The sequence below is a fragment of the Haemaphysalis longicornis genome, unplaced genomic scaffold (assembly GCF_048455015.1).
Source record: "Haemaphysalis longicornis isolate Haplotype H1 unplaced genomic scaffold, Haemaphysalis longicornis Haplotype H1 scaffold_6, whole genome shotgun sequence".
Taxonomy (NCBI): domain Eukaryota; kingdom Metazoa; phylum Arthropoda; class Arachnida; order Ixodida; family Ixodidae; genus Haemaphysalis; species Haemaphysalis longicornis.
The window spans coordinates 24008839-24030690 of record NW_027526407.1 but is presented as its reverse complement, the minus strand read 5'-3'; the positions used below and the strand labels follow the sequence as shown (position 1 = coordinate 24030690).

At 48.2% G+C, this 21852-nt stretch overlaps 2 protein-coding genes across 2 annotated transcripts in view; both read left to right on the top strand.

Annotated features, from left to right (window-relative positions):
* Positions 1 to 268: 268 nt before the first annotated feature.
* On the top strand, positions 269 to 20375 carry LOC144142308 (atlastin-2-like). The gene is made up of 7 exons (XM_077673710.1): positions 269 to 478; positions 547 to 769; positions 1120 to 1284; positions 8651 to 8707; positions 8763 to 8834; positions 8897 to 9046; positions 20287 to 20375. Exons 3-7 carry the CDS (start codon positions 1159 to 1161, stop codon positions 20293 to 20295), a joined length of 414 nt encoding a protein of 137 aa, XP_077529836.1. The 5' UTR covers positions 269 to 478; positions 547 to 769; positions 1120 to 1158; the 3' UTR covers positions 20296 to 20375.
* The window catches only part of LOC144142306 (atlastin-1-like), a 36356-nt gene continuing 34829 nt past the window's right edge, over positions 20326 to 21852 (top strand). Inside the window, exon 1 of the mRNA XM_077673709.1 lies at positions 20326 to 20442. Coding sequence (XP_077529835.1) covers positions 20419 to 20442 — 24 coding nt within the window. The 5' untranslated portion in view covers positions 20326 to 20418. The remainder of the gene's footprint in view (positions 20443 to 21852) is intronic.

Genomic DNA, 21852 nt, shown 5'->3' with positions numbered 1-21852 from the left:
TGCGCTGGATAAGCCCTTGGTTGTGGTTTCAGTGGCTGGTGCTTTCCGCACGGGCAAGTCCTTTCTGTTGAACTTTTTCATCCGCTACATGCGCAACAAAGGGCGGGGAGATTGGGTAGGCGAAGCCGGTGCTCCTCTAGAAGGCTTTTCCTGGCGTGGTGGCTCTGAGAGGCACACCACAGGCATCCTGGTCTGGAGCGAGGTGTTTCTGGTTCGTACGCTGTTTCTCACACATTTACGTTGTTTCTGACTTATAGCACTTTTGCAGGTTACCAGGCCCAAAGGCGGTCAGGTTGCCGTTGTACTCATGGACACGCAAGGAACATTTGATACAGAAACGACGTTCAAGGACGTCACGGCACTTTTCGCGCTAACCACACTTAGTAGCTCGGTGCTGGTGTACAACCTTTCGAAAAACATCAAAGAGGACGACCTACAGCACCTAAAATACTTCATTGATTATGGCCGGATGGCTCAGGTGTGCACTATTGTACCTGCAGGCTCACCGCACTTATGTATGCAATTTAATGAGTGTTTTCTTTGCAGGATCAAAACAGCTCTGAAAAGCCCTTCCAAAAGCTCGTGTTTCTTGTGCGCGACTGGCAGTTTGTGAAGAGCCATGTGCACGGGGCCGAAGGCGGTAAAGCTCTAATAAAAAAGCGCCTGAAGACTTCAGAGGGAAAAAAAGGAAAATAAGACACTGCAAGCACTAACGACATCTTGCTTTCGGCATATTGACTGCTTTCTCCTCCCATACCCAGGAACTGAGGTACTCACCGATATGTGGCCATTGCATGCACTTTTAGACAAATGAATGAGTGAATAAATTTATTAACACAAGGATGGTACCCTGGCCTGTTGAGGAGATAGAGGAAGGAATCAGGGGTTAAGGGTGGATAAACATCACGTTTTGTTGATGAGGTGAGCCTACTTCACGAAGGACCACATTCTAAGCATGACGTTGTTGACATCGTTTTTGGGTATAGCGAGTCCTGCTGAGATGTGATGATAGGAGGCTTGCGTCTTGTTCGAATCTTTTGCAGCATTGTACATGACCAGAGTAAGTTGCTGATTGTCGGTTGATCTCGGTGGAACAGGGAGAATGTAAAAATAACGCAGGTGGCCACCGGACAGTCACCTCAAGGCTACCTACCACCTATGGACGAAACCTTCAAGCACCACCTCCACATGCTCGTGGCTTCACTGCTGGCTCCAGACAAGCTTGTGACCAAAAAGACCAATGGCCGAGAGATCTCCTGCCGAGAATGGGTGACATACTTTTCGGTGCGCTAACTTGAAGTGCAGCACTGATCAAACGTGAAAAGAAACACAGCACTCTGACACAAAATACAAGCTTCTTTACTTGGCCACATATTGCTGAATAGAAATTGTTAGGGACTGCAATTAGCATTGTGAGGTCAACTCAAAGCTGTTAATTTGGTCAATTTAGTATGAAGAGCATCGCCGGGTTTATTTCAGCAGTGTTGCGAAACAGCTCCAACATTTTGTATCAACGTCCCGCGTACAGTGAGTGAGCCAAGACGACCGTTTCGGGAGCCTTTGACGGTTCACTAGGGAGAAGTGCATGCACAATGGCTTTGCCAGAATTCACCACTTTTGCCGGCACGTGAAATAGTTTTAAATAAAAAACCACCGCGCTGAAGTCGAGAGGGGAGCTGTCGCGGAATAGCACAATTGGTAGTGAACCACACGCGTTTAGCGGAGGATGTGAGTTCGATTCCAGCTTCCGGGAAACAGGTGAGGTTTTAGACTTTCATTTTCACTTCTTTATCCCTGTATCACAAAGGTGACAATCCTACCTCATTCGGCACTATAAAAACAGTCACAACAGCTGAATAACACTGGCAATAAGGAATGCAACTTTGATACGGGTCCTTACGGAATTCCTCGTCCCGTATGTTTCTGTTCTGCAAAATGCATTACGAGAGTTCTGGCTCCAGCAGTCCGGAAATGTCATTAGCTATCCTCGACCTCTGACCACGTCTGCGTGGCGGCCGCTGGGAAAAACACGTTCAACGGCTCAAGTGGTGGTCGAAGATTGGCGCTAGTTTAACAGCCTCTGAGTCGTTTTAAATATAAACCCCCGCGCTGAAGCTGAGAGGGGAGTCGTCGCGGAATAGCAGAATTGGTAGTGCACTGCACACGTTATGCGGAGGATGTGGGTTCAATTTCTGCTTCCGGAAAAAAGCGGAGTTTCTCTCGACTTCCATTTTCACTTGTTTATTCGTGTTTCACGCAAGTGACAATCATTCCTCATTCGGCACTGTTAAAACACTTTCAAAACAGCAAACGATGCCGCCGACCGTCGGCCAACCGTTAGCGTCATGGAAAGATCGGCGGGGCGCCGGTGTCAGCGCGTTGTCTGTCGACGCGCACCATTTTGACGCCCGCGCGACCCCGCACCCCTTCGTCTCGGCTCTCAATCGGGGATGTCTTTCTTTCTCTACTCCACTTCGAGTATGGTGTCGCTACTGCCGCCACTGAAGCCGTTCGGGCGTTCTAACGTGTGCACTGCTCAGCTTTATGTTGTATGACGAACATGGAAGAAAAAGGCTGTGTTCGCTGCTACCATGCCACTAGTAGAGAGTTTTAGCACTCCGTATGTTCCGTGTTGTACGTAGTTACCGTGTTGACCGGGACCCGTTTGGGCACTCGTCGCGGTAGGGAGATTAGTTCCGCGGGCTGGCCCTCGCCATGTCCGGGCATTCGTCATAATGGGGTGCGCCTCCTCGCACTTCCTCCTCGCCCTTCCGCGCGCGCCCGGTAAACACGGTAACTACATAAACGACGGAACAGACGGACTGCTAAAACTCTCTAATAATAGAGTTTTAGCACTACGTATGCTCGTGTTGTACGTGGTTACCGTGTTGAACAGGACGCGTCTGGGAACTTGGACATTAGTCGCGGTAGGGAGGGATTAGTTCTAGGCGCCAGCCGTCGCCATGCTCGTGAGTTTTACCAGTCCGTCTGTTCCGTCGTTTACGTAGTTACCGCGTTGACCGGGACACGACTGCGCCTGCGCGCGCGGAAGGGCAAGGAGGAAGGGCGAGGAGGTGCACCCCACTGTGACGAATCCACGGGCATGGCGAGGGCCAGCCCACGAAACTAATTCCCCCTACCGCGACTAATGCGCGGTAGGGAGGCCAAGACGTGTCCCGGTCAACACGGTAACCACGTACAACACCGAAAAAACGGAGTGGTAAAGATCTCTATTATCGGATTTTTTCGGTGAACCCCGGTGAACAGGCCTCGGTAGCACGTAGAATGTGCATATAAATTCGGCTCGGCTATGCCAGAACATACGTAGCGCGAGCTAAGGCTTTGCAGTCCAATCGAATCCAATCCAATCCAATCCAATCCAGTCCAGTCACTGCTCCTTGCGCATGCGTAGCACGTATTCTCGACATCAGGCGCTGGGCCGCAAGGTGTCGGGCCATAGCTTGGTCCTTACACTTACTTGCCTGGTGCTTACACTTTGGTCCTTACATTTACCGCACATCACCCGTCCTTACATTTTGGTCCTTGCGTGGTCCTCACATTTACATTACTTGCCTGGCGCTTTCTTACAATGCTCGGTTAAAACATTTTGTGGCCGCTTGTACCAAGGTGCCCAACTACAAACCCTGCGGCGCGGTGTGATCGCTGTACGATAGAACGGCGGCGCGTCATGCGTTACGCTTTGACGTTGGTAGTAACATCATCCGAGCTTGGCGGGCCGTGGGGACGAATGTTTAGTGTTGTATTTCGGGGTTAGTGGCGCATAATGCTATTGGAGAAGATATCGAGTTTTGTAGTCGAGGTAGGGCATCATATGGTTACGGGAAGCGCAAGTGCACGCTGGGGAATAGCACAATGGTACCCATCGCTGCCGACGACGGAATAGTACATGGCACGGGCTCGTTGCTGGAGTGATCATGGCCGCTTGTAAATAGATGGTATCGCCGTGCGGCAAGATCTTGCAAATACATCACTTCACCATCGCCCATGGTTCGCCTCATCATTGCCCTGTCACGACGTAATAAGGATATTGCGCCAATATCCCTCGGGTATTAACTGTTTGAGGCTTCTGGCATTTTTGAGCTCGTTCTCAAGGTCTGTAACGTCGTCTTGGACGAGTTCCTGCAAAACTAGAATCGGGTTGATATGATTGGCGCTGCATGGGGGCGCATGGCGTTTCTGCCAATGGCCTCAGGTGTCGCTCGTTGGGCCTCTTTCGGCCAGTAAAACTGTACCAAATGTTTCCAGTTATATTGTCACGTGTTGTATAAGAAAGGGCACACGCAACGGTCGACGACGAGGAAGAAGAAACGGAATCTTCGTCTTCGGATCGCGCGCTGGGCCCGGTCCCTCGGTTCTCGAGCTTTAGGTTAGACCCTTGGCTGTAGCCGTTTGGTCTTTTGTGCCTCATTAAAAACCCCTACCACCCGGAGCACGCATTCACTGTACGCTACACTGGTGGAGGAGCTGGGTACAACCACCTGATGTCCAGGACCCCTCCTGGGAGCCCGGTACGGCCACGCTTTGTTGACACCCCGGTTCATCGGATTAGCCGCCGCCAACTCGGCCTGTCTCCTGAGTACGGCCTCCTTTCCAGCGACGCGCCGAGACGCCAAGTGGTTCAACCGCAAGTAATGACGCAACCAGTTGCCTCTCAGGTAACGCTTCACCAGCCGCGCACTCCTACCGTCTTCCGTGGTGAAGCGTTCGAAGACGTCGAGGACTGGCTGGAGCAGTTTGAGCGTGTCGCGTCGTTCAACCAGTGGAACCCTCAACAAAAACTTGGGCATGTGTACTACTCGCTGGACGACGGCGCCAGGACCTGGTACGAAAACCGAGAGTGGTGACTGCTGCGTCCACCGATGGATCACTGCGGCAGCTCGTCCGATCTATCGTTCGGGAGGAGTTGCAGCTGCACGGACTCGTTCCTCCAGGGCCGGCGTCTGCATCAGTCGTCGACATCGTGCGCCAAGAAATCAGGCAGGCCTTAACGTTTGCAGCCCCGGAACAACAGCCACAGCCGCTCCAAGCAGGCTATGCGTCGGCAGTGCGTCGCCAACCACCTCCTGCGAGCGCCCCAGCGCGCAACTGTATGCCTCAAGCCGACGTCTGTCCCCAGGCAGCGGCCGCCGGTACACGCCCCTGGCCGTCGGGAAATTCATTCCGAGGACAAGTGCGGAAGACTGACCTCTGGCGTACCAGTGACAACCGGCCCCTATGCTACCACTGTGGCGAAGCAGGCCATGTTTACCGCCGTTGCCCGTACCGCGAGGTTGGCCTTCCCGGATTTTCTCCTGCTGCTTCCCGGCCTCGCTTCGGGCAAAGGCCTGCTGCAATCGAAGACTTCCTCGCTGGTCGCCGAAATGCCTCGCCCTCGCCGTCCCGCCGATATCGATCACCGTCCCCAGGGAACGACGCTCCACTTAGCCGCCGCGACGCTACAGAAATGCCGAGGGGAAGATCCCCAAGCCCTAGGCGGGAAACTAGAAGCAGCAACTCCGGGAGGCAGGGTTGCTGATAGCATAACCTCGCAAGACCTTCGAAATCATGCGAAGCCGCCGAAGGAAAACACGACGACGAGAGTGACTATCGCCGATGGTGGAAGCGCCGATCTCGTCGTATCTTTGGATGGACATAAAGTTGTTTCCCTTGTTGATACCGGAGCGGATTACTCGATCATTAGCCTGACCCTCGCTGATCGGTTGAAAAAGGTTAAGACGCCATGGCCTAAGATTCAAATTCGCACTGCTGGGGGCCACTTAATGACGCCGGTGGGGAAGTGCACTGGCAGGATCAGCATAGGAGACGCTACTTTTGTCGGCACTTTCGTAGTCCTAGCAGAGTGCTGCCGGGAGCTCATTTTAGGAATGGACTTTTTAAGAGAATATAACGCTGTCATCGATGTGGGCGAGCGCTTAATCACCTTATCGCCGAGCCCCCGCCTGCCGGAAAGCGAAGAATGTCGCTCATCGTTGCGGGTTATCGACGACGACGTCAACATACCGCCGCGCTCCTGCATGCTCGTATCCGTCAACTGCGACGTGCGAAGCACTGTAGACGGCATCGCAGAACGTGTCGATGCGCTTTTATTCAGTCGCGGCGTTGCAGTTGCCCGAGGTGTCGTGCACTTAGTCGACGGCAAAGCGGAGTTATTGCTGACAAATTTCAGTAATGAGCACCAACACGTCGCCAAACATACTGCAGTCGCCTTTTTCGAGGACATTCCTGGCGGTGACGAAGACTGCTTCGCCTTACAAGGCACCCCGCCTGGCGAGAGCAGTCTCGCTCCCGCGATTGATGTCAACCCCAGCTTGCCGTTCACGCAGCGCCAAGAACTCCGCGAACTGCTCATGAAGTTTATGGATTGCTTCTCTTCGACATCTGCGGTCCGACAGACGCCACTCACAAAGCATCGTATCATCACTGATGACGCAGTAAGACCTCTTCGCCAAAATCCCTATCGTGTGTCTACCAAGGAACGTGAAGCAATTCGTAGCCAAGTGGAACAAATGTTGCAAGACGATGTCATTCAGCCATCTCGAAGTCCGTGGGCGTCGCCCGTCGTTTTGGTTAAAAAGAAGGATGGCACTTTACGGTTTTGCGTAGATTACAGGAAGCTAAACCAAGTGACCAAAAAAGACGTCTATCCGTTGCCCCGAATCGACGACTCTCTAGACCGGCTTCGCCACGCCCGTTACTTTTCCTCCATGGATTTAAAGAGCGGGTATTGGCAGATCGAGGTAGATGAGCGCGACCGCGAGAAGACCGCCTTCATAACACCGGATGGTCTTTTCGAGTTTAAGGTCCTGCCCTTTGGTTTGTGTTCGGCGCCGGCAACATTCCAGAGAATGATGGACACTGTCTTGTCCGGCCTCAAGTGGCAGACATGCCTCGTGTACCTGGATGATGTCATCGTTTTCTCGTCAACATTTGAAGAACACGTGAAACGACTATCTTCAGTCCTTCGTGCCGTACGAGCCGCCGGTCTTACCTTGAAAGCGGAAAAGTGTCATTTTGGTTATGAGAAGCTCTGTTTCCTCGGCCACGTTGTCAGCAACGCCGGCGTCACACCCGACCCTGAAAAGGTAGCCGCTATCTCCAATTTCCCGACGCCCAAGGACAAAAGGGCCCTGCGGCGATTTCTAGGCCTGTGTTCTTATTACCGGCGCTTCATTGAAAATTTCGCACACATCGCGGCTCCACTAACCTGCCTTACCCGTAACGACGTCGCCTTCGTATGGACCAATGAGCAGCACGATTCTTTCGAGTACCTGCGCCGGCGTTTGCAAGAGCCACCTGTACTCGCCCATTTTGATGAGGACGCTGCGACCACCATTCATACTGATGCCAGCAACGTAGGTCTAGGCGCCGTTCTTACCCAATGGCAAGACGGTGCTGAAAGAGTTGTTGCGTATGCAAGCAGGACATTGTCCCGTGCGGAGACCAACTATTCGGCCACCGAGAAGGAATGTCTGGCTGTTGTATGGGCGGTCTTGAAATTCCGCCCGTACCTTTACGGCCGTCCCTTCAAGGTAGTGAGCGACCACCACTCACTTTGTTGGTTGGCCAATTTAAAAAACCCCACTGGTCGCCTAGCCCGCTGGAGCCTGCGACTTCAGGAGTTTGATCTGACGGTAGTCTATAAGTCAGGAAAACATCATTCTGATGCAGACTGCCTGTCCCGAGCCCCGGTCGAGCGCCCCGGCCCTGAAGATGAAGACGACACGGCTTTTCTGGGAGCAATCGACGCCCCAACGTTGTGTAAACAACAGAGGCAAGACACCGAGCTGCAACCACTTGTGGACTTTTTGGAAGGCCGCTCTACACGGAAGCCCAAGCTCTTCGCACGCGGCCTAAAGTTCTTTTGTTTACGGAACAATATCCTTTATAAACGCAACTTTGGTCCAAATGGCAGAGCCTACCTTTTAGTAGTCCCTGCGTGTCTTCGCCGCGACATACTACAGGCCTGTCATGACGAGCCGACTGCGGGTCACCTTGGTTACGCGCGTACAACTTCCCGAATCAAGCAGAACTACTACTGGCCGAAGCTTCCTGCGACAGTGAAACACTACATTCGCACCTGCCGCGAATGTCAGCGACGGAAAACACCGCCTGGACGCCCAGCTGGTTTACTGCAACCTGTACAAATACCGAAAACACCTTTCCAACAGATCGGCATGGACTTTTTGGGCCCCTTCCCAACCTCCTCTTCGGGAAATAAGTGGATAATCGTCGCGACCGATTACCTTACCAGATACGCCGAAACAAAAGCTCTTCAGCGTTGCACTGCGCTCGACGTGGCTCAATTCTACATGGACAACATTGTTCTGCGCCATGGAGCACCAGAAATTTTGATCACGGACAGGGGAACCGCATTCAACTCGGCGTTGGTACGCGCCATCATGGATCTCACCGGTACTTCACACCGAAAATCTACGGCCTACCACCCACAGACGAACGGCCTGACCGAGCGCTTGAACAAAACCTTGCATATCTCCGGTATTTGTTCGAAGATTGCGATGATACTGGTATCATTGTTATCGGGACTAAGTAGTCTTTCTAATAAACCCAACTTGTATTTTGTCTTCATGGCTTCTTTAAGCGCGATATTTTTGCTGCGTGTTTTTTTCAGAAGCATGCAGAAATATTTCAAAACGCAGAGCTACCCGAACCCAGGTCGCTTCTAGAGGTAAGAAAACGGGTCTTCGTTTGGAGTAGCTTGCGCATGCATGCCTTATTTTCAGGCGACGGCTTTGCTAAACAACGAGGCGGCTATGAATGAAGCCAAGGCAAGATACGAGAACGGCATGCAAAAGGTGGGTTTTGATGAACGCAGTTAGCGTACAACCTTGATGCTAAAATTACTTCGTTCGTTTAGGAATTTGGTGAAAAGGAACCTTTCAAAACCACGTGGAACTTGCTGTGCCACCACCACGCCCAACGGAAAGCTGCCCTGAAATTGTTCACTGCCCACCCAAAGATGGGCGGCCACATGTTTTCTGAGAAGTATCAGAAAATTCTCGAGAAGGTATGTTTGCGTCGACGTTTGCTGAAAAAAGAGCGTTCGAGCTTTATTCAAGCATGCCATATCAGCTGGTGTTATATTTTTATAATAGTCATAGAAAGTGGTTTTAACATTACAATTGGCTGTGAGCAATTTAGAGGCATTACATAATGAACGACAAGCGACTGAGCATGCGATTAAACCACCCAAGCTGAGAAATTATTTCACCGTAATAACAGTGTCAAGTGTGCGAATGAAAGCGTTTACTTGTGCGTAGCGAATTATATATTTACAAGTTTGCTAAGTTACACCTCAACCTAAGCTGCTAGGCCGTAAGATACGGCGATGAGTGGGGCGTCGTGCTGCCCAAAAAAGCATTTAACACCAAAGCAGTCAGTGCCCCGGCCAGACCGCACAGTTCAACAACTCAGGTCTCATAACATGGACGGCGACAATCACCCGATCAAACACGCTGTGGTTTTGAAACCAGTGTCACAGCTTTGTGTAAACGGGAAGCAAATAATATGTGATCTTGAGGGTATAATAATGCAACCATTCCGCGCAGCCGCATTCAAAGCACGTACGATATTCGCGTGGTCAACCACTCATTTCTATCAAAACTGGTATAGAAACCACGTTGAATCCTCAAGTGAAAATGTAACATGTCTCTTAACTCACGAAAAACCAACATAAGAAATGTGAGGCGGAGAAGCGCTACTTCGTAGAGGTAAGGCATTTTCCTTTTACTTTCCCTAATAACCTTGCTCTAAACCGTAACGCACAGGCCCACGAAATTATTTTGCGGAAGGAAATAGTACAACCATAAGTCGCAGCTTTAAAAAAAAAACGTGCTGAGAAGTCACGCGAGTTGTTGTTGTGTTTCGTTTATTTAATAGCTGCAAGGCTTATAGACATTACGCGAGTCCGATATATATCCAGGAAACTAGGTAGGCCTCCCGGATATAGTCCAGCAAAGAACAGTAGACAGGACCATGAAGCCACCGATGGTAATGCGTGTCTTGTCGCAAATTTAGGCCTGATGCCATCAGACATTTCCTTCGAATGTCCTTAGTTCCAGGGCGTGTGCATAATAGGTGATGAAGGTCTGCCGGAACCGTTTCATGCTCCGTGCTGTAAAAATCGGCATCACACTTGTGGAGCTAAATCCAGCCTTGGTATACCGACAGAACAGCACGCGACGAAACGGCACGCGACAGAATAGCACCGACATAACAGCGCGGCGTCAAAAGGGCACGCGTCAAAACAGCACGCGTCAAAACAGCACAGCGACAAGAGCGCACAGCGACAAAACCGCACACGACAGAAGAGCACGGCGCCAAAACAGCACGGCGTCAAAACAGCACGTGACAGAAGGGCACGGCGACAAAACAGCACGGCGACGAAACAGCACGCGACAAAACAGCACACTGCAAGAGATGAGCACTGTAAAAGTTGGGTGCGGTGGCGTTGCTAGGTAGTATGGCATAGTGCACTCGCCGGAACGGAATCCAAACTCTGCGGCAAGTAAGGAATAGAAAAGCACATTCATTTGAACTTATTTTTACAAGACTTATCTGTGCAGGAACATATCAGTACATGGACATTTAGGCACCCGCATATTCCAGTGGAGGGCGATTTCGGTACAGGAAGAGATTTAGGTGTGCCTGTGATAGGCTGAAGCAACACAACATAGTGAGCCGTTGATATCAATTACAGATTTTACTTGTTCGTATTACTTTCTTTTTCACGCATGGTTATATGTGCAATTATTTCTATGAAACGACTACTCCAGTACTTGCCTATTAAAGGTGGTTCCTCAATCCCGTTGTATTGATTGGTTTTTGGTCATGAATTCAGGGATCTATTTTTATGAAGACGGCATCTGTGCCCTTTTCGTGGTAATTTAACGCAGAGCCATGAATCTGCATATTTCGTGAACACTTTTTTCTGTGTTAATTTACTGAGGATTGTTCCTGGATCCTCTATTATTTAATTACTTTTCTTATAAATGCTGTTTGAATTATTCATTTGCTCATTGACGCCATTCTTTTGAAAACTTCGATGTATAGTGACGGTCTTTTTCACTAAAGTGAAGAATGAGCTGCCGGGTCACCAATGAGCCGCGATCCACAGTAGCTCATATTCGCGGACGCTGCTTTGACGCGCAATATTGTTGCGGAAATATTTCTTACCCACTAAGAGCTCCTCTGTGCTGTTAAACAAATTAAACCCCCATGTATAAATTAGAATTAAGTGGTGTAAGACTTCAGTAAGAAGCAAATTATCCGTCAGAATAGTAGCGCTTAAGGATTACACTTCGGCTTTTTCGCTTCCATCATATTCCAGGTGATTTGGGTTGCAGCGGCTCATGATAACCTGAGGCATGCCTATTGCAACTGGCACTTGTTCTTTTTTTACACCTTCGATAAAACAGCAGAAAAAGAAAACAGCAGCAAGAGAAGATCTTGTGGGAGCCGAAAGATCACGGCCGCTGCAAAGCATGCCTCGGTACCGGGTTAAGGTCTTTTCTTGCCTTGATGCCGTTTTTTTTTTGTATTCGCAGTGCGGACTCAATAAAAGAAGCACACAAAAGCTTTCATTTCTTTCAGCTTTTTTAGGCTTCACAACCAGAACGCTAAATTTGGAATATGGGATGCTCCGCAGTGAGGGACTTCACACTTCTTCGCGTGCATTTAAACGGCGACACTTCGGCGTGTTCGCTCTTCTCCTTGATTTGAAATGCAACCACCATTGCGGGCATCTAACTCGCTTTCTTTGGCTCGGCGGCTCAACGCTATCCGCTCTTTCCAGCCCCTACAGGTGGCGCTGCGGAAAACGGCAATAGCAGAAGCGACTTTAAAACCGGTAGGCGGAGGGCTAACCCGTTAGGGTAATACAGGGTAGGTTTAATGAGTAGAATAAGACAGGCAAGTTGGTTGGTGGCAACGGACGTCCCGATACAGATGGAGGGCTTCTAATCATCATCATCATAATCATCATTTTAATCATCATGGCGTACCAGACTGTGATCCGGCCTTCATACCAACATGCGCGCCAGCATCAATAGAGGCCCAAAAGGCCCTCTACTAGAAACAATTACTTTATTAAAGATAAACGCAGGCATATGTTGCTAAATGCGAGAGAACGTTAAATTTGTTTCAGGGTGCCTGGTGCGGCGTAAAAAGAGCCGCGTTATACGCAATCCGCTGTGCATGGCTCCGGCCGCACGGTAGTGGTTCGCTAACACCCGCCTTACTGCGAAAAAAACTGCTATAGGATGTGCAACGCTAATCTCGTGGGGTGTTTGCAGTGTACGTCATCGCAGTGTACGTTAAACTTGAGGCGTGTTTGTTTTTTTCCTGTGTAACTGCTAAGCAGAAGACCATACGCACGATGTGCGGGCGATATGGTCCCGGCACAAATGGTCCCGGAGCTACTGGCCCCGGAACTGATAGTCCCGGAACAAATGGTGCCGGAAAACATGTCCCAACTTCAAAGTAGGAAAAAAATGTCCCACCACTACTTCACCTATGCATGAGCGCCTGTATAAGGGAAGCAGAGAGGGGGTCAGTTTAATTGTCTTTACATGTTTGTATTTGTGCACAATGTATTTGCATCGGTCCGTACATAATATATTTGCTAAGGCTGAAATTATTTGAAATAAATGCTGCATGCGAATTTGTCGTCGTACGAGTATGTTCTCCCGTGCTTCCATTGCTTGTATCCTTTCGTTTATTAACGCTTGAGAAGCGAGTATCACGATTCAGGCTGTGCAGTGAGCGCTTTTACAGGCACAATATTATTTAGGTTACATGATGTATCGAAAATGGAAGTGGGCCGGCACCACTGAATATCAGACAACATAAAGCTGTACTAGCGATCACGCTCGCCGATTTCTCGCTATTTAAAAAAAACGAACTTTACCCGATGAATGGTTTATTGCGTTACCTAAGCTGCGATACTGTGCTCTTCATCTGAAATGCTTCGATATCTGCTGTTAGAATCAAGCGAAGCGGCACTAAGGTTTTGGACCTTGATACTTTTGCAGCTTGCAGCTTCGATACTTTTGATTTTCCCCGAAAATATGACATATAGCTATTATCTATGACGCCTATTATCTTGCTGCAAGGCTTAGAAGACTGCTGGCTAACATGCTTTGTTCAGTTTGCCGGCGTGTTGCGGGAGCCTAACAATTGCTGACGGCAGCAGGGGAGCTCATAAAAACAGGTCACCCACCATAAACAACAAACTCTGTTGCTGGGAACCGCATTTGTGCAGAAACATGTGCAGTTCATTCGCTAAAATACATAAACATGTTCGTGTGCATCTTTCTGACGGCTTTACTTTCCCAGAAATTGCGAGAATCAAAGGCTGTCACTTGTCATGGTACAATGAAAAGCCAACGATTGATGCAACGATTGATGCAAGAACGGGTGGACCACAAAACAACCCGAACGCGTTTTGCCTGTTTCCAAGTCCCGCTCTCAAAATAAACTGGCTCGTGTTCAAAATCCCTCCACTCAATGCGCATGTTAGCAACTGCCCCCTCTCGTTTCCCCTAACCTCCTCCCTCTCCTCAGCGAAAACGAGGGTTGGGTCGGCTTTTGTTGCCGCCAAGACGAACGAAGGGGCAGTGGCTGCTGTGGAACGCAGAGCGTACAATGCGCACGCGGAGACGTACAATGAGTTGCTCCCCGAGCGGGAACACAGTCGGTCCCTGGCGGCGGCGGGACGAACCGCTCCTAGTGTGGATGGCGCTCTCGCGTCGTCTGCTTTTTCACGTTGCGTGCGGCGCAAGACGCGTGCTGCACACGACAAAACAACCAATATGTGCGCTCGTTTGGAAGCAAGCAATGACATAGTTACCTCTGCTTGCGCATTTCCTCTAGAAACGCAATAATCAGCGGCCGTTGCGGGTTAATGCGCTGGTTTAATTCCACGAAACATCTTTGCCCGGGTCACCGCTTGAGTGTGAAACGTGTTATAAACATTGCTTCCACACATTGCACTTTTCTTATTGTTGAGTGCAGTCGGCTGCCGTATCGGAAACGTCGAGGGGTGCTTTTTTAAGGTGGCGTGGAGATTATTTAAAGGTAGTACGCGAAACGGGTAAGAAGCGACAAGACCTGTGCAAACGCGTGCAAATCCCACACCCTTGTAAAATTGCGCTGTGTCCTTATAGAAATAAGAAAGAAACAAAAACATTTACACTGCACACGACCCGTGCGCTATCGCCCATACATTACCGGACACGTTTTTACACCCGCAAGCGCCTGTGTCATCGTGTCCTTCCCGTACCTTTTCTAAAATAAATACCATTTTTGGACAGTCGTTGTTTATACTAAGGAGGAGGAATAAACATTTATTCAACTGTATCGAGTTGCTAATTTTACGTATTATTTAAAATATGTTTCTATGAATGCGCAAGAGTATCTAGGGGGGATTTTTAGGTAAAATTAAGCAGTTGTGAGTTTGCGTCTGTCATGTGGCATTTCGTGTGTCATTTTCATACAGGGCCGTACCCAGAGGGGGGGTTTGGGGGTTCGAACCCCTCCCGAAATCTTTTCCAAGCAGCATGTAAACAATACTTACTGTTGCTTTCAACAAAACCATCCCCTTCCCAAAATTCATAACCTCCCCCGAAAAAAATTTCTGGGTACGGCCCTGTTTTCATATATATCATTTTCAAATCCTACATGAATCACTTTGTCCAGAAGCGTGTCTCACTCAGCATAACCAAATGCCTAATATGGTCACGTCTTAACCTCGTAAGGTGGACCTAAGTTTAAAGAAAGAGGAGAAAACGTTGTTGTCCACATGTGTGAGGGGTGTGTGCCATGACTCGCTGTTTTTTTTTTTTTTTTCCCCACAATGATTACATTCAATACAATTTTGAAAAAGGCGAGCCACAATTCCTAGACAATCACTGACCAAAGGGGGGTTAATCAGTTTTGAAAATACGTACTGCTTTTTCACCGCTACAGAACACGACGCCTGTGTAGTTTCGATTGTAAGTAATACTGATAACCATAGTTTGGCTTTTCGCGTTACATGCGTTCTCTTCTCGCTGCTCTTGCAACGTTGGGAGGACCCCCCCCCACTTCCCGAAAAAAAAATGCACAGAATTTCATTTTTTAACCAATCCTCGAGAATTAAATGCCAAGACAAAGGCGCTATTCAGTTTACAAAACAAAGTAGTTACCGGGAACCCGTTGCGCTGATTCGCAATGAGAAATAAAAAGGAAATGTTTTATTACATCTGCAACAGCGCAACTTCATTTATTGCCATCTTTGGGTTCGTAAGCGACCTAATACGCAAGAATGCAAACACATCTCGCTGTTGCAGGCACCTGTTAGATTTTAAAAGGAACGCAAATGGTCAACAGAGCAGCCGTAACAGAAAATTTGTGCTCACTGTGAGGTCCCAAAAGCTTGGTTTGCACTGTAAACCTGCTTGTCACTTTGCGAAAACCTAGCTAAACATGAGATGTTGATTGTACTGCGTGCGTTGACAATTCAATTCGCAAGTTCACTTGCGACGAAAGCTGTAAATAAGTGATCCGAAACCGTTATTCATCAAACCTTCCTTCAGAGTCACTAAAATTTCATTTAAAAGACCCGTTAGAGCGGTTGCATTTATATCTCTGCGCTGATCAAAATTCAGTAATTTCATGTTGCCTTTTGAACACACAAAAAATATCGTAAGCTCTTAGAAAGAATTTCGGGGCAGTTAAGTAGTATTACCATTTCAGGGCATCCCACAAATGCAAGAATGCGTCATGCTACCAGTGAAAGCGATTGAGATTGCCGTTGTAAACTGAATTTCAGAGATCGAGGCTTCCTGATTTGCTTCTATTTATTTATTATTTTTTTTTTCTTCCTGATTTGTTTCTATTGAAGGCTCAAATCCATAGTCTGGAAAGATCGAGCTTGCTACGAGCCACAGCGTACAAGTTCATTGTCACAATTACGGCCATTCTGATATTCCCGATGAGTCGTCGCTTTTCTTGGCTTAGTAATGGAAACTGACTGCCGCTTCCATGTTATACATTGAATGTTGAGGAACCGAGCTACAGCATACCACTCTTGTATGCACCTTTCGTGCGCACATACGGCGGGAAAAAGGCACGAAGCGCGCCCACAGTGTGCATTCTTACGGGCCGCTCAGCGGAGCATCCACACTAGCAGCGCGACGCTGTCGCCACCTACATGTCGATCTCGCGGCGATATTCCATAAGCAGCCGGGAAAGGAGGAAAATACTCTCAAACCAGTTCTCTCGGCGGCCGACCAGCGTTGCCTGAGCGCGCTGGGCTGCTAACATCGCTCGGCGGGGTGTGCTCCACTGCGTAGTTCAGGAGTATTTCGCACCGCGTGCTTAGTTTTTGCGGAACTTTCAACTGTTTTAGCCAATGCTGCGATGCCGTTCAAGGCGCAAACGTCGCCTGGTCAGCACTGCGCGGTGGTGGGTTATTGAACAACCTGAGAAAGCGAGAAACAGTCGCTGACAGCACGCATGTGCACGACACTGCCTGGAGAAAATGCAGTGCGGTTGCGGCGTGTGTTTGCGGCATCGCTTCCCAACGCACACAGAGTTGAGATATCGGTGGATTCCGTTGATAAATCGCAACGACTTTGTACCAATGACCAACTCCAGGGTTTGTTGGGTGCACTTGGACGGCAAGCAGACGGATCAAAATCCATTTATCACACGCAAAGCTGCGACAGGGAACGGAACCCCCTGAAATGTTAGAAGCAACTTTATCCTTTACAATACAGCATTGATTGATTGATTGATTGATTGATTGATTGATTGATTGATTGATTGATTGATTGATTGATTGATTGATTGATTGAATTCATTCATTCATTCATTATGGTGTTTAACGCCCCGACGCTTCATGGGTGATGAGGCGCGCAGTAGTGGAGGGCTGCGGGTTAATTTTGACCACTTGGGGATCTTTCACGAGCGCCGATACAATACAACACTACAATAACTTCTGGTTCCTTGTAGTCAATTTAAAATACCATATATTGTTTGGTCATTACAGCCGATTGGCATTAAACAATACCCTTTTTATCTAATCTAACCTTTAAAATCACGGCGTTTTGTTTACTTTTTTTTCAGGCCAACGCATTACACTGCCAAACGATTTGAAAGGATAACTTTCTCCATCGCACACTGCTGGTCGATAGCAGGATAAGCAGGCAGCCAAATGTGGAAACGCAGCTCGAGGTACGCGTGAACGCTGCATTTGGAAAATAGCTCAACCTGTTCACAACGCGGTCAAAGAAAAAGCTTTTAATCCTTTTGCGTTGCCACGGAATCTAAAGTATTACAATTACAAAACAGTTACTGCTGGTCGCGTAAAGCATTTGTGGTGAAAGCAGCGGTTTCACAAAGGTGGGCTCTGAGCGACAGGCCACATGCGCTGCGCAGAGTTAGGTCAATCATGATCACGATCATGATCAACCAATATTAACTCGCCCGAACGTCAACCCTTTTGCTCAACCTTCGAATAGTAATTTGACTGGTTGTGCGGACGCGTTATTTTTCGGCCCGGGTAATTTCGTTTCGTCAGTAACCGTCATAAGTCTAGTTAAGAAAGATTATATTGCATTGCAATGCCAACAGCGTAGCAATCGCCTCGTCGAAAGTCCATCGCGAGCACGGATCACCGTGACCCACATATGCTATGCGCGCTCCGCATTCGACGTCCGCGCTTCCGTAAACATGACTAATCGGTGAACATAACAAGCACGGTGGCATTTAAAACACGTATTTACTCCCCGATATCGATTTATATGTCAGTCGGTGCCATACCGGTACGTTTTCATCGCGGAACTGCGGAGCACCACCGGCACCACCACCACACTGCTACTGCTGCTGGTCTCAACAGCCGCGGTCGGAATTTCCCGCTCTGGCAGCAAATCAGGACCTAAAATCCGTCCGCAGATTGATGAAAACAAAACAGAACACACACACACAAGCACTGCAACCGCTAACTTAACGCCAAACCACTACGGTTCACTCGGCAATGCACGGATTCCGAGCAGACGCACGCAAAGAACAGCCAGCCCAGCGCGGAGGTTTCGGCGGTCGCTTCATAGACGGCGCTAAAAGCTCGTATCAAAAAATTGCAAAATGTTTCTGCGGCGCAAACGCAGACATACCAAGACTACCCTGCGGTTTTTATTACCGATTTTGCTCTGATCGCATTCCGGGCGAACAGTATTTCCCTTGGGTTCGTAGCGCAGGCGTTGACTTTAGACTCGGTCACCGGTTTTAGCGCGTGCTAACGCGGTCCACTTTGGGAGAGATGTGAAAGCCTGCGGACGAAATGATCCGGGCCTACCAGTCTTGGAGAACTGTCAGCGGCAAATTCGGAAATAAATTCTTCTTCTTATTATTATTATTAATATTATTAGTATTATTATCATAAAAATTGTAGGGCTACCTAAAAAGGAACAAAAATTTTACCAAATGTCGTCCCTGGCTTTTGCTTCTTTCATTTCAGATATCCCACATGCTGTAATAATTAAAGCCGTAGTATTTTTCCCGAGAAAGAGTAACGAAACATGAAGAGAACCTCAGAGAGAGCAGTTTGCGCCCACTAAAGTGTTTTTATCAATGTTAAAATCAAAATATTTGCCCATTTAGGCGTTCCATAAAATTGTGCCGTTCTGTCGCTGTGCTGTTTTGACGCTGTGCTGTTTTGTCAACGTGCTGTTCCGTCGCGTGCGCTTTTGACGCCGTGCTGTTTTGTCGCGTGCTGTTTTGTCGGGTGCCCTTTTGACGCCGTGCTGTTATGTCGGTGCTCTTCTGTCGCGTGCCCTTTCGTCGTGTGCTGTTTTGACAGCGCCCCTCCAGCCTTAAGGGGGACTTACCTGATCACATGGTACTTAACCAATTCATGACCCACGGGCTTTGAAAGCATCGTTCACCAATAGGAAACGTTTCGCAAATCCACGGATATGTTCCTAAGGCCCTGGGTTGCTTGTTTTTCAAATACATCACTTCTTGTTTGAAATAAAAAGAAACAAGAAACACATTTTTGTTCATTTACGTTTCACTAGATGGCGCTAGCTGCCTAGTGAACTAGATCTTTATAATTTAATATCAGTCCCGAAGGGACACATTTTGTCTAATAAGCAAACTAGGATGATGTGAAAATTTTTATGTACTTGTAAATATTTTCGTATTGGTGCCGGATTGTTCTAAAGGGTCCATGAAGAGAAAGTACAACGTTGTTTAACTTTGAATAGTTAGACTTTAGTACCTCACTCAGCTTCATTCCATCCTCGAAAGACGTTTTTTAACCGATGAAAGCGCAATAAATACTTAAGGGCTTTCAAATTTCGCGCCACAGTGACGTGTTATCGGCTCGAGTGACTTCATATGGGCCAGCCCTAAAAGCATAATTTTCAGTGGGTTAGGTGCACGTCAGCATTGAAGTGATTCGATCAAACGGAACTAGCGGCCCCACTACAATCGTTCAGTCATGTGTCCTGGCGATTGATTAGTTCGACCGGCGTCAATCGCGGAAACAAGATTCTGTGACGTCATAGAAAAGTTGCCGAAGACTGGCTAGCGAGTCGCCACAGCTCCACACGTTCTCTTTAATATCTCCGTTATTTTTTAGAAGTTTCCGATGAAATCGGTATCATTTTTATCACGACAAAGCAGCCCTTCTAATGAATCAAACTTGTATTTTGTCTTCATGGCTCGTTTAAGCACGTGAGTCATGGTGTAGTAAGTCTCATAGGAATATTAACAGGTGAGTCCCCCTTAATGCACGGTTGGATGTTATCGGCGACAGCAAGCTGCATTGAAGCAACCGAATTAACGCCGAACAGTCGGCGTAATTCACCTTCCATGGTAACGAGAAGGCTGGAGACAAATACGACGGGGTGGTGTTCGACTACAGCACATCGGTCGTCCAGTGTTGGGGTTCACGTGTAGGACCGACTTCTCGTCATACGATAACACTAACCCCACCTATTGCGCTAGCTGATTTCCCCGTCAAATATGTAGCTTTTAACTATTCATCATGATGTTAAAACGTCAATAAGCACTTCCCATCGCCCTTGCGTTTCCGCAGTGAAGCATTGCTTCATCCAAAAGAGGGCGTCATTTTTGTCTGCCAATTTTGAGTCATGACGTTACAAAATGCGTCTAAAGCAGAATACTTTGCTAGGACTCCGCAGCTGCCAAAAAGTTGGACTCTTCACAATTTGACGCGCAAAATTGTTTTTGTCTTTGTAGGAAATTTAGGAGTCCTACCAAAGGTTGGTAGAAAACAACAACAAGAAGCGCACTGCTCTGACTCCCTTTACGCTGTTCTTATGGGAAGCCGCGATCGTCGCTAGGGACGCGGCAAGCTTGTTGGCGCAGAGCATGGGACTTCAGGCCGGAATTCCGGTAAGTGGGAGTATCAAGGACTCCAGTCGTCGTGGAACGCACAGCCGGGAGTGCTTGGGTCTGAGTACGACCCGGTATTTTAACTTTGCCGATGCACAACAATTGTAGCACTGAATACTTTCATCGGAAACCATTACTGCTATTGGTGATTGTTTCCACTAGCATTCCGCAAAAGCATGTGCGTGAAACAAGAAGCAAACGGTCAGCCATTTTGAGTGGTTAACCTCAGACCCATCCGGTGCACCTGTCAACGAAGCACGCCCGAATAGGCGCGATCGGTCAAAAAATTCAGTTCTTTCAAAAGCCTTTTGCAAGCCGTGTCGTAGACAAAGTAAATGCATGCCATGTTTGTTAGCACACCCAAACAGACCACGGCAATGAAGCAGAGGCAATCGCTATGCGTCGGATGGGTAATACGGAGTACAAAGTAATTACGGTTTTAATATATATGCTTGTGATACATGTGTATTACTTTTATATTCGCACTTCAGCAATTATGCCAGTATTTTCGCTTGTCCCTGCTGCCGCCTTGCACTGTGAGGGCCGGGGACCAGTTAAGCTGCGCCCGCAGCTTAGTTCCTTTGCCCTACCCACTCAAACTGTGCAAAATAAAATCTTCAAAATCTCTAACATCATAAACTTTTTTAAAAATGTAATAATCCTCTTTTAAACCATCGCAAATAGGGCCACCTACTATTCTTTACACAAGAAAGAGGCAGGCGATGCTCAGATATTGACAATACAGTTATTCACCACATCTGCCAGCCAACATAGCTCGACAACACCGCGATCTATCATTCAACGTTGAAATGTCGCGTGTAGCAGCAACGCCCACAAATCGAACAACAAAGCTCGGCTAGGTGGCTCGTTGTCAGCATATAAATAATACAAACGGATCGCCATGCACCAGCGGACTTTCTTAGCCCACCCATAACGACCGCAAGGCGCTGATGAAGTCACTGGTATCACTCTAGCAGTGGAGTTCATTTCTAGTAGAAGGTAGCCACTGCAATTAAAACGAGCACAGAAAATGAGTTAGCTCATGTCACCATTCCTCTTTCAGCGACAGAAATGTAGCTCCATGCAATTAAACGTGAAGCTAAAACCACGTGAACATTTCCCACAGCTAAAGGCAAATCTCAAAAAAAAAAAAAAAAAAACATTCCACAGCTTACATTTGTGGAGAACGCCCTGTATGTCCGCTTGAGAGCAAAAGCTGGTGTCGATGTAGGCATCGACGTCACATGCAAGGAAACTGCTTCTAAGCCACGTTTGTGGGAAGCTTTCCAAAGTGTAAGGCGTTCTACAGCACGAACTTAAACGCGCAAGTAGCGAAAGTTAGCTACCCATACTAGTACACCGCAAACGAAGCAACTCAGCGGAAGAGCGCAGCTACACGCGAGAACAGAC